Below are 11,654 nucleotides of genomic sequence, written 5' to 3'. Positions count from 1 at the left end.
GAAAGCTGGTACAAAATGGTGATAAATCATACATAGATACCTACAAGAAATGACAACGAATTGGGGTATGAATATTTATTGTATGCAAATTGTCGGCTAGCAAATGCACCTATGGATCATATGAGATCAAAATTCCCGTTTGAATCACGGCAAATGTATCAGTTGGCCTTAGATGATATGAACTTATAGTATAATTACGTTGCTACGTACTGTTGGATATTAGTTTGTTCCTATTCATGACGTCGTGCACTGACGATCTTGAAACCGACGTTTAGAAGTCTGTTAATACCTTGGGTAGTATGGGTAGGTAGGGTACGGACGCGGCCTGCCGTAGTACGGGCTGTAATAGTTAAAATCATATTTTGATGCTGTTTATATTGGACTGATGAAGTATTTCAACATTTGGCATGTGCTTCTTTCTTATTGACACCCGAGATGCATGCACGATAAGCCACTCTGATTCATCCTGAGACGTAATTCCGCCGCCTTCAATTCTCTCTTTGTAAAATTTCCTTGTAGTCCGCTATAGCAGTCATGTCCAATTATCTACAAACTAACACACTGGAGATTCACCCGTTTGTTTTCGATGGAACTCATTGATAAGGTACTAACTATAATTACTCACTCCCCATAGACACCGTAGGGTCTCCCATATCCGCCTGTGATGTACGGTCTGTCATAGGGGTATACGTACCCACTACCGCCAAACAGAATCGAGCTTGTCGCTACGTCGATGGCCAACAACAGGACGAGAAGAAACATCATACGCAACATCTGAAACAATATGAGAGGTGACAGATAAAGGAAAATATGAGTCATTCCTCTTTATCTCGTTTTAACATTTTGTTAGTTTTTCTGCTATGTCTATTCGTGTGATTCGTCGTGCTGCCAAGTACGCAAACGAAAGAGCATGGAAGAAGTACCGTAGACACGTTGACTGACAGATATAAAATGGTTCTGCTAAACTGCTAATGGCGTTTTATAGAAACATTGGGTAAGTGAATCCTGCTGTAGCATTTTTATAAATTCAATCTTTATAAGTAGTAATTTCAAGTGGAGCAAAGCGAGAGAACATCAAAAACAACCTCTGCGCATTGAAATTTCATCACTCATGTTGCGCTAGATCTAGTATCATCGGTTGGGAGCTGAGCCTGCTCGAGCTCTACAGGCTAACATGAACTGAAGCTGTTTGATATTACTGATATTCATGTTATAATCTAGTGATGATTATAATTCGAGTGAGGAATAGACATTTTGTAGAATGTTCGGATTTAAACGCATTTTTTCGCAAATGCGTTTGAATCCCAAATAATCAGCCCGATGTTGCTAAGTCTTCGTCTATGAAATCGTGTGGCTTATTAGCTTGCCCAAACGAAACCTGAGCACGAAAACACTGCGGAACATTACCGTAAAGGATAATAGACAGTTAAACCATGAAGTTAACACAAACTAGAAAACAATCCGAATATAATATGCAATTGTATTACTGCAAGTGATGAACTTTTGCTGCGAACATATGTTTTAGAGCTTAACAGACTCCTTGTAAACTGAGACAAGGCTGAGAACTACAACGAAATTGTTCGCAACCATTAGCACGAAATGTGTCTAGCTTTCAGGTCATTTGTGTTTAGAGTTAGTGAAGTACGTAAATAACGCGCTTGATTTGCCTACACTCGTAAAGCACCTATAATTTTTTCGGTGCGTCACTGTTAGAATCATTGCTTTGATGCAACTGGAAAGGTTAGTGAACACCTACAAACGTTCAGGTCCCGCATGGATCTGCTTCACAAGACCATTTAGCCGGACGGTCTAACTGTAGACGCTAGGTTTGTGTAGTAACGAAGAACACTGGTTTAATCTGGGTCAACGACGTAGTTTTATCTTTAGCATGAGCCCAGTTCTTCTCAGATAAGCTGTTCACACGTAAGGTCTCCAAAGTAAAAATTTCCATACAAAACTTCATAAATATGACAAGGAATTTTTGAAATAGTCCAAACCTATGTTCACCTGCTAATCTGCCTCTGAAATAAATAGTTTACCTGGTCAGAGCTTTTGTTGTGCGTCTTTCAACGAAACTTAGTTATGGTTTACAAACAGAATCAGTGTATGATTCGATATGGGTATTCATTGAGCGTATGTTCTATTCAATCCCAATTATAACGCTAAAGATTGTAACACAATAGGTGAAAACCCAGATCCAAAGTTTGCCATTTAGTTGTGCCACCTCTAAGCTACTTTTTTTATTTTGGCGCATTTCTTGGCTTGATTTTGCAGCAACAAAAGTATTTGTCGCAATGTGAATTTCTTCCTCTTGTTCTCCTATTCGTTCCCGACGCTGGTCTCAGAGATATCTTTAGCTGCAGCGGAGATGGTGAAACTTAGGGCATACGCTCTTTTGTTTGTCTGCGGATACTTTGTCTCGCTGCAGTCGGAAACGCCCAACGTTATGATAGTAGAACCGACACCACGAGGTAAAACTATTCTTTACCATGCGTGGACGCATTAGTAAGAAGAATTCACACATGTTATCCTTGCAGTATTACCTAAACTCATGTTTTTTTTTCTTATTCGGGGATTTTGTGATTTCCTATAGGTTCTTTACGTGAAAATCGATGCTGGAAATCCAAAATGAAAACTCTGACAACTGAATATTTCCAGTTGGCAGGCTAAGAAGAAGTAGCTTATAGGATAACCGTTTAAACAAGTCGGGAGCTACATAGCTTCTTCGCTCATTTTCTACTGATTGAATACGGATTTATATAATTAAGTTGCTTTTTAAACATCAAAGGGCCAATATATATAGCTTTAGCTAACGTGTACTCTTAACGTCCAGTAGTGGACTGTTAATTAATTATTTTAGAATACATAAATTTGTCCCAACGGGACGTGTCCTCCAGAGAAAGGGTATTGAAGCTTGGAGATAAGTCGAGCACACATGCTTGCTAGCTATGCTGAACACGCGAACATTTCACGCATCAATGGACATTCAATCATACGTATAATCATAGATATGTCTACAGCTTGGGAAACGATGCCACTGCACTATACCCGAAATGAGAAAAGGTGACAACGCTTAATGGCTGCTTGTTGAAAACGTACAAGATGAAGCAACTGAACGTTGTGCTTGTTCAGCTCCGTATGCAGTTAGCATATCTGTAATGCGAAAGGAATATTATAGGTTAGGTTGTGTACTGATACCTGCAGGTAAAGGGTCGATTCAGTTTCACAATGAATGCGAAGCAGTGATTTCTGTAGAAAATAGCGTGATCATTTAGTATTCGAACAGTATACACGCGAGCTATGCAGCCCCATTCATACTGATTAATAAAACTCATATCTTTATTAAATTGTGATTTTAGTATGATCTTGAGCTTTTCTGTGTTTGAATTCTGTTAGTCCCCATCAATTATTCGTTAACAAAGCACTGCCGCATACGACACTGTCAAGAAAGAAATGGGAAATTTTAATTTGATTGCCCGAATTATTTTTTTTTTAGGTCTTCAGTAGCCGATTTCGAACACAAATTGATGTATACTGCTGTGTTAGCATTCTTTAAAACATTTTACCACTTCCGGTTCTTGCATGAAGTCTAGCGCCGATGATTATCCTTCAACTGTATTTCTTCTAGCGTACCCGAATCATTACATTTTTTTCATGGCTCTGTTAATGGCGTCCCAGAGAGAAACATCGACTCTCCTATCTTCCAGCTTATTCCGGAACCAACAGTTCTGTTCGAAAGCTTGGCTCCACTTCCTTCTTACTTCCTGCTGCGCCTTCTTCAGGTTAATCAGAAATGATTCCGTTTTTAAAGTCAAAATTAATTGTTCTCCGTTGTCAGCTTATGGAAAATTAACGCAGGCGATAAGGAGTCGGTTTGTTTGCAATCAACACTAAAATAAGAGCCGCTTTTTATGTGCGGCCATGTTTTCAAGAAGAGTAGCATTTTCCGGTAAAAAAAGGCCAACCGTGATAGTCCAAGCGGGTTGCCGAAAATAACAAAAAATGGATATTATTTTTTGAACAAAGTGGAACGCAAGATACTTGCTTCTACGTTTAATCCATAATGCATTGTGCTCCTTACGAACATCATAGGTCAGATTGTGCTACAGTTATATTATCATTGTAGCCCGTTGCATAAGACATATATAATCATTAGCAAACCGAAGAGTTTATTTTTATGAAAATCAGTTTACATGGTGGTTGTCCGACACAAAACATAATTGTTGCTGAGCCGGTAGCATAGCAGTATCTCAAGTAGAGACTCTATCCCTAGAAGAGGCTTGTAGTCTACAAGTTATTTTCAGTCCACATAGTTATGTCAAAGGCGACCGTAGTAACAGCTGGATTGACTGCCTACCGCAACAAATGGATTAGCAATTGCACCTGTCTAACTAGCAGAGAGCGTGTTTACGCGGTATTAACGGGATAAACGTATACTGCTTGAGCGCTAAGTTGACTGCAGTTGGGAAACTTCCGCTTTCGCTATATTGGTACGATTATAGTACTAGTATACGCTTGACACCGTACGAATACGGCACCCAGAATCGGAAGGAGGGGCGATCGTAAGTAACAGATTTCCGCTGACCCCGCTTGGATTCCAGTACTTATGCTTATGCTTGTTTGAACCTTGCGCCAATCACTTGTCAGTCTACGGATCTCAATCAACATGAATATTACTTTCATACACTTATACAAACACAGTTCAGTCGCAGAACGTTGTACCAGACGACGCTACACGAGCTTGATTGACCTCCACTGAGACGCGCTTTATGTGCGTGGAAAGCTGGCTGAAATCCAATATAGATATCCAATGCTACTAATCAGCTCGGCGACCGACACACAAAATCTTAAGGAGGGTAAACTTTCGTATAGATAGCAAAATCACATAAGCGTTTCTGGTTGCCGATTACTTTCGGTCCTGTTTCATAGCGGAAGCCGAATCGTCTATTGCACATAAATTGAAAAGAAGGCGCCGGCAAAATCAACGTTGTTTAATTAATCACCCAGCAAAACACACTTAATTCGAGGATGCCATGAAATACCATATTGCCTTCCTCAGATCTCCACTAGAGGGGTAAAACCCTACTTGTTTAGTACTATCAGTGTTCACGTTTATACTAGCGAATACAAACATTATTTCTTATTTTCACCTCGTACGACTTAGCGCACTTCAGACTGATAACGCTCGCAAAATCCTAGCCGATGTCTGAACGAAGTCTAAAACGTCTGCTACCTTTGGCTATTTCAGATGTAATTTTTTCGTATCGACAAGTCGAAACTACGGGAAAAGGTCCGATAGTGCTCGCTCTCGAAGCAACCATGTATATTTGTAGACGCTTCAAGTAGATCGTGCAGAAGATATTTAACTAGAAAGCTTACGGAGAACGTGGACTTCGTTCGATGCCTTATGAAAGTACCATCTATGAACACAAAGCGTACAGACCATAATGAGTTGACGATTCACATTCAGTTTATTTACGGATCTCTAATTGAAGAATCGCTTTATTACAAACGGGCGGTATCAGCGTCGTCCAGCGGCGGTCAACGGTCATGGCATCGTATGACCGCTGCTGGCCTTGCCGGTACAAACGAAAGATAATGACCACGTATGTTAGTTTACCCGTCGATATCTGTTGTTTACGGAAATTACAAACATGGAAACACTGACATGCTTGAGCTCGCTGCAACGACAGCTCAGACGAGGCTGGCTGCCGTTCCGCCTTCCTTTCAGTTTCGTCCGCTACATATGCCACTATTAAATACGTGCAGATTGACCGATAGATGCGCGAGTTTGTCAGCAATTCTTCCAGCGAGAACGACAGTAACAACTGTTAGCAACGACATTATACTTTGATACTGCTCTCAAGGTTGGTAAACGCATTTAAGATGTAAAAAAGAAATGAAGAGAAACACAGATGTTGTTTACCGCCGGTAAAGACTGCTACACGGGGTCATTTATTGTAGCGCCAGCGGCCTGTAATTGTTGCGGAGACTACAGCTGTTGCTGCCGCTGCCGCTGTTGTTGTTGCTGTTGCTGTCCATATGCGGTACGATACGATTTAATGGGTGTTGGAAATCGCGCCCACCATCCATTACTGTAGAAAAGATCCCGCCAAAGTAGTAATTGCCTGCATCCGTTTTTCAGCTGAAATTATTAAAGCAGCAGCAACAACAAGAAACCGGCACAAACGAAAGCAAGCGAACAAGGTAGGTGTAACAAAAAGTGAAAGCTAACCGTCTCCGATTCAGCGTTGGCAGTCCCGCCAATTCAATAGGTGGACAGTGAACGCTAACTGGCTTATTAATAAAAACAGCAATGACTCAGTAAATGGAAAATGTTACGTTATTCATGTTAGTAGTTGGCTGGTTAATGGTACTGGAAATGGAAATGACAAGTGAGAAGTTGAAGGATGTGAATCCCCAAAGATTTGACGTGTCAAAGGCACTATCAGACCAATATTATATTTAATTGTGTCACCGGCATAGTTCAGCAAGATTTTACTAAGCAGAAGTAAATAAAGAGGCAAACGGAACAAGACACGCCTCTGGCTTGTGTGATTTTTCTCGGAAAGATCAACGCTCATAACAAAAACTAAGGCACTATGCACCGTTACGCAATAGGTACTTGTATGAGACACAGATGTGTCACGTGTTTAGTAAATAAAAACATTTTGTTCATCACCATTACTTCGCAATGGTGTATATAGGTCAAATATATATCCAATACATTGTTGTTACAATACAATTAGCCAGATTCAGTCTAATTTACGCCGCAGCGAATAAATCAAGGCACAGTTTGTCATCCGTAACGTGGCCAAAAAACAGTCGAATAGCGCTTTAACGTTGAAGTGGCAGCTAAGCAAAAAAACATAGCTAGTCTAAACAGCTAAACCTACCCTAATTTTTTTCTAAAATTACTTTTTTTTCATGATACATGCATTTTAATAGTTTTCCATTGTTTCTGCAATACCATTGTAATAATTAGTCTGAATGATTTGAATCTAATGACAACAAACGGCATATACGCAATATTATGTATTCATTTCGAACGCTGTGTATCTTTATTTTTTTCATGTACATGTAGTGTACCTGTGCCTTTTATTTTGTCCATCACATGAAAAAGACCAGCCGACACGGGACTACTCTACAAGGCTCCCGTTGTTGAGAATCGAGCTCCGTCACTCATCGCTGTTACTCCGTTTGCACGTGAAGTATACAAATGTGTGATCGATGAAGTGGGAACAGGTGACCCAGTTACGGTGGCCTTCCTAAATAGCTCACAACATGTATATACGTTTGTGAGTAATAACACGCAGTAGGGAAAACAGCTTGCGTATGAATGGTTTGTACGATTTCTGTTAGAACGTATTGTAACGATGATAATGATGACGATGATGATGATGATGATGATGATGATGATGATGATGATGATGATGAATATCTCTTTGTACGCATGTCCTTTCGAGCCTGTTACCTCACCCTCTCTCTCTCTCCACGCGGTAAAAGTAGCAATATCATATTTGCTATTTTCAGAGGTAGTATTAAGTATAGTTTGTAGTTATTACACAAGCTTTTTTGTGACTCTCGGATAGATTAAAATAGAATTAACTATAACTCGTTCCTTTAACATACATGTGAAACTTTTCAGCATATCTTCGTTTGTGCTGTGCATATGATTCTGGCCATTGTGCCGCCATCATTTGGAAACGAAGTCGTCCTCGCTGAGATAAGTTCGAGGTTTTCACATTGGAAGTTTCTGAAACCTTTGCTGATAGCTAATACGCTGACGACAATACAGCCGTGATTCATTTCACGCTGTTTATTTATGACTTATGTGTCTATTGTAGAGGATCCGACTTGGTACACACGCTATAGTTGTTTAGGAAGGTGACGAAGTCGGTAAGGACTTGGGTTTGATTCACCGTAACTGCTCTCGAGTCGTCGGCGAAACCTCCGAAACGTGTCCTGATTCATCTTTCGCATCGATATCCGTCGGAAAAAATCATGATCATCATCCAGGTGATAGCGGTTGGCCGGCACTCTCGTTGACAACGGGTCTATTATGACAAACTCGGAACGGCGTTGCTGGTAACCGGACGCAAGCACCAGTCCACGCATCAATCCCACCAGGAGGAGAACTTGACATGTGAGCATACTTGATTGAAAACGATGCGCCGCTCTGGCTGCAGAGAGAGTATGAGGATAATTAATCAATATTTAACGAACGGTGTAATGGCACAATGCAAGACCGCATCTGTAAGCTGAGAGCAGACGGCCTAGGCGCGTCATAAAATGAAACCAAGATGGGAAAGGCTGAAGCATTGACAGTTAGCAGCTTAGCCAAGCTTGTCATTCCTAAACTGCAAAGATTATTAATAAAGTTAAGCTGTGTTATAATTATAGCAGAAGGTCATGCATGACAATCACCTGATACATCAGCCTCTGTTTGTACAATTTTAAACAACCCTCTGCAATTTATTTCTCATTTGAGTTCCGTATGGTTTCCAAGTTCGTTGTAAATTACAGCAGTCCGATAGACGAGCAAGCAAACTTTCGGGATCTCTTTGTGGAAGCGCCTAGGTTGAGCACCAGGAGACCAACGATGGGCCTAATCATCCGTATATGGAATTTTTATTCAACGCGTTGCTTGGTCTGGGGACGAGAGTCTCGCTTCTGAGTATTTCGATAAAGATAATTTCTCTTCCTCCAACAGAAATACAACTGTGAAACATTTTTCTTTTATGCAGAGGTAGCTTCGGTGTCATAGCGATCTGTTACCGATCAAATTGAGTGACAACAGTAACGACCGTGGCTAAGGTCAGTTTTTTCAAACCTAATCAACTGCCCAAGCACCAACAACTGGTTGTTTTTGTTGATATTGTTGTGGATTATTCGCGGGCAGTTCCTGGTTTCCATCGACTAGCCATAATTATTTCCGTATTCCTCCTAGAGGGAAAGCGTCAAGAAATAAGATCAAGTCGACATTGACTCTGTTCTCGATTATTCGATGCGCCACATCAAATGCAGTAATGATGAGGGTGGACGTTTACGTTTTCGCTGATGTTTACGATCGACAAGCAAGCGGCGGAGTTAAAGTTTTCATGATTTAACGGATCTCCTTCGTGCACCGAAGATTGATACGTTACCCAGGCGACAGTTAACCGATTTTGTCTCTTCTTAGCATTCGTAACCGTCGTACAGAACCGATAAACTGAACAACGTGTATATATTTGGTAGATGTTGTTTTCTATGTTTTTTTTTTGCATCAAAACAACCTGAAACAAGCGACTGATAGTTTTTTGTTGTACACAGAATTTGCTGTTAGGAACGGAAAAAAAAACCAGCCGGCCACTGGGATATTAAAGTAAGGTCGATAACACTGAAAATGGCAGTTTGCAAGGTACCTAGCAGTACGCTAGCTAGAGTTGCTCCGCAATGGTAGTTAGTACCTTTGACTTGAACAGAAGACGGGCATGGCAACTGTGATAGATTTGGAGGAAAAGGAAACAATGAGCGCCGTGATTAACGTCGCCTTACATGTCTCAATCGGAAAAGCGAAATAATGATCTGTTAAAACCTGTGGCTTGTTCTGTGTGGTGGCTAGTTCCGGAATCAATCTATAATTACTACAGAAGGCAGCGAAGTGCTCAGAAAAAACGTTTCGATCGTTTATTCTCATAGTGGAAATATCAGTTGTCTATCTTATCAGGTAATATAGACGAACCTATGCCTAGGTTCCTTCGATGCACAAAAGAATATTGTAAATACTGCATTATAAGGATCGAAAAACGGTTATAGGAGCAAGGAAGAATCACTTTTTTAGAGCACATTTTCCAAGCCCTGATACTTCAACTTCACCAAAGAGAAAAGTAAATCGGTACTATTAGCTTTGGTTAATTTATGATTTGAAAATTTTCTTATTACATTTAAGGGAAAAAAACTAGGAATCCACTGGTTTTGCTTAGGAACCAATTAAGAAACTGACTAGAGAAAGAGCGACTCCTTATACAAAAGTAAAGCATGAATTTAAACCAGGCTGCAAACAGGCACAATATAATAATTGAATCTTGAATACATCATAGTATTAGGAAAATCACGTGTGCAATATTGACTAAGCTCGTCCCTATGTTTCGGGCCTAATTATACGTGGAAAGTGTATCTCGCGTTTTTCTTGCTTCGCTAATCCAGGACACCACATTATCATCAGTTTGCAAACATATGGACTTCAATAAAAAGAAAGCAATAAGGCAAATATTATAAATTTGATGCTTTCCATCATTTTCACTGGAAAAAACACACACCGATTCATAGAAACAATACGAACAGTAGGCAGGCATAATTCGGATGGCACAACGCGACCAATGAATTCCGTACCTATACGTCGAGAAATACCAACTTTAAGCGCGCAAATCTACACACGGTATTTTCATATCTGTGTCTGACGGTAGCTTGTTGGTTTTACAGTCGGCACATGAATAGTGTTTGTACGCGAACTTATATCGAGCAAGATAACATACATATTATTCAAAACTTCTATTTTATTAAGTGCTATTAGTGTAGGCTTAAGAGTCAGCTGTAGTAAATGCCATTAACGTGTTATTATTTGATTAATTTGCCAACTTTCTTAATATTAATAACCGCTGAGAATTTCAAGCCCTAGTTATTAGCCACGAAGCATGTTTGGCAATTGAAGAAAAAAAACTTTTTCGACTAACCTTGTGCTTTCCTATTTCAGTTAATTTAACGTCAATCCAAATCAAGTTTGCCTCGGCACAATTGCGTACTTGCCCTAACGGCTATCTTTCTAGGGGCACTTTTCACGGTCAGATAGCCTCGTACTTTGTTTACTAGACAGTGACTCTACTACAAAGATCTGTAGCTTGTCTGCTTGTCTGCCTAGCGGTCTGTCTGCGTAGAGCGTCCGTTGAGTGCGGTTTTAAGGACTCGCCGACCGAATAGCTGGCTAATGGCTGAGGCACGTCGCCCGCCCTCGCTCCTGGCTGCGCCAATTTGGGAAAGGTGAAAAAGACAACGAAAGAAAAACAGAGAAACGAATGACCGACTATCAACAGGAGATTACATGATCAACATAACAGCAGCAGCGACGCGGGGTCTTCTCCTCAGTACAGAGATAGACCGAGGCGAGGAGCCTCCGTTATGAGCCTCGTTCTATGGGAGCTGCTGAAGCAACAGGCAGCAAATAGTGTTACCGCGGCCTCGTATATCCCGCCGTTCCCGTGTTCTTGCTACCTCACCCAGTCCAGTTTGGTGCACATACCTCACTGCGTTGCTTTCTCCGCCATATCTGTAGCCTACACGCTCCTCACTAAGAGGTGAGGTAGTCAATACGCATACCAAATATGCTGCACCATTTTACTGAATCTGCCGCAGTAATAAAATCAGAGACAACACCATTTGATTGTTGATTACAGACTGGGGTCCGCTAGTCACAGGAAAAAAACGACTCCGTGAAGTGATCCTGAAGAAGTTGGATAGGTAATCAAAAATTGTTAAAAAACACCTCAGCTGGGCTAAATGGGTGCTTACATCGTATACTGTAGTCTCGTTATCAGAACAGATTGTGGGAATTCCCACAGTAGTAGCATGAAGTCCTCTGGAGGGTACTTAAGCAATAGGCCTTCAATGCTTAGGAC

At 40.8% G+C, this 11,654-nt stretch overlaps 1 protein-coding gene and 1 long non-coding RNA gene across 2 annotated transcripts; one reads left to right on the top strand and one right to left on the bottom strand.

The window, feature by feature from the left end:
- Positions 1-60: 60 nt before the first annotated feature.
- On the bottom strand, positions 61-10,951 carry LOC111264987 (uncharacterized). Its single transcript, XR_002683186.2, has 3 exons — positions 10,716-10,951; positions 626-774; positions 61-340 (listed from the first exon to the last, which is right to left on the bottom strand). It is a non-coding gene; the product is annotated as an uncharacterized LOC111264987 (long non-coding RNA).
- On the top strand, positions 784-6,145 carry LOC111264988 (uncharacterized). Its single transcript, XM_086970271.1, has 3 exons — positions 784-1,740; positions 2,275-2,471; positions 5,249-6,145. The coding sequence occupies exons 1-3, from the start codon at positions 1,727-1,729 to the stop codon at positions 5,344-5,346; spliced, it is 309 nt and encodes a 102-aa protein (XP_086826397.1). The 5' UTR covers positions 784-1,726; the 3' UTR covers positions 5,347-6,145.
- Positions 10,952-11,654: the final 703 nt, after the last annotated feature.

Source organism: Varroa jacobsoni, unplaced genomic scaffold (assembly GCF_002532875.2).
Source record: "Varroa jacobsoni isolate VJ856 unplaced genomic scaffold, vjacob_1.0 scaffold_920, whole genome shotgun sequence".
NCBI lineage: Eukaryota > Metazoa > Arthropoda > Arachnida > Mesostigmata > Varroidae > Varroa > Varroa jacobsoni.
Note: the sequence above shows the minus strand (reverse complement) of the source record. Positions and strands in the feature narration are given on the sequence as shown.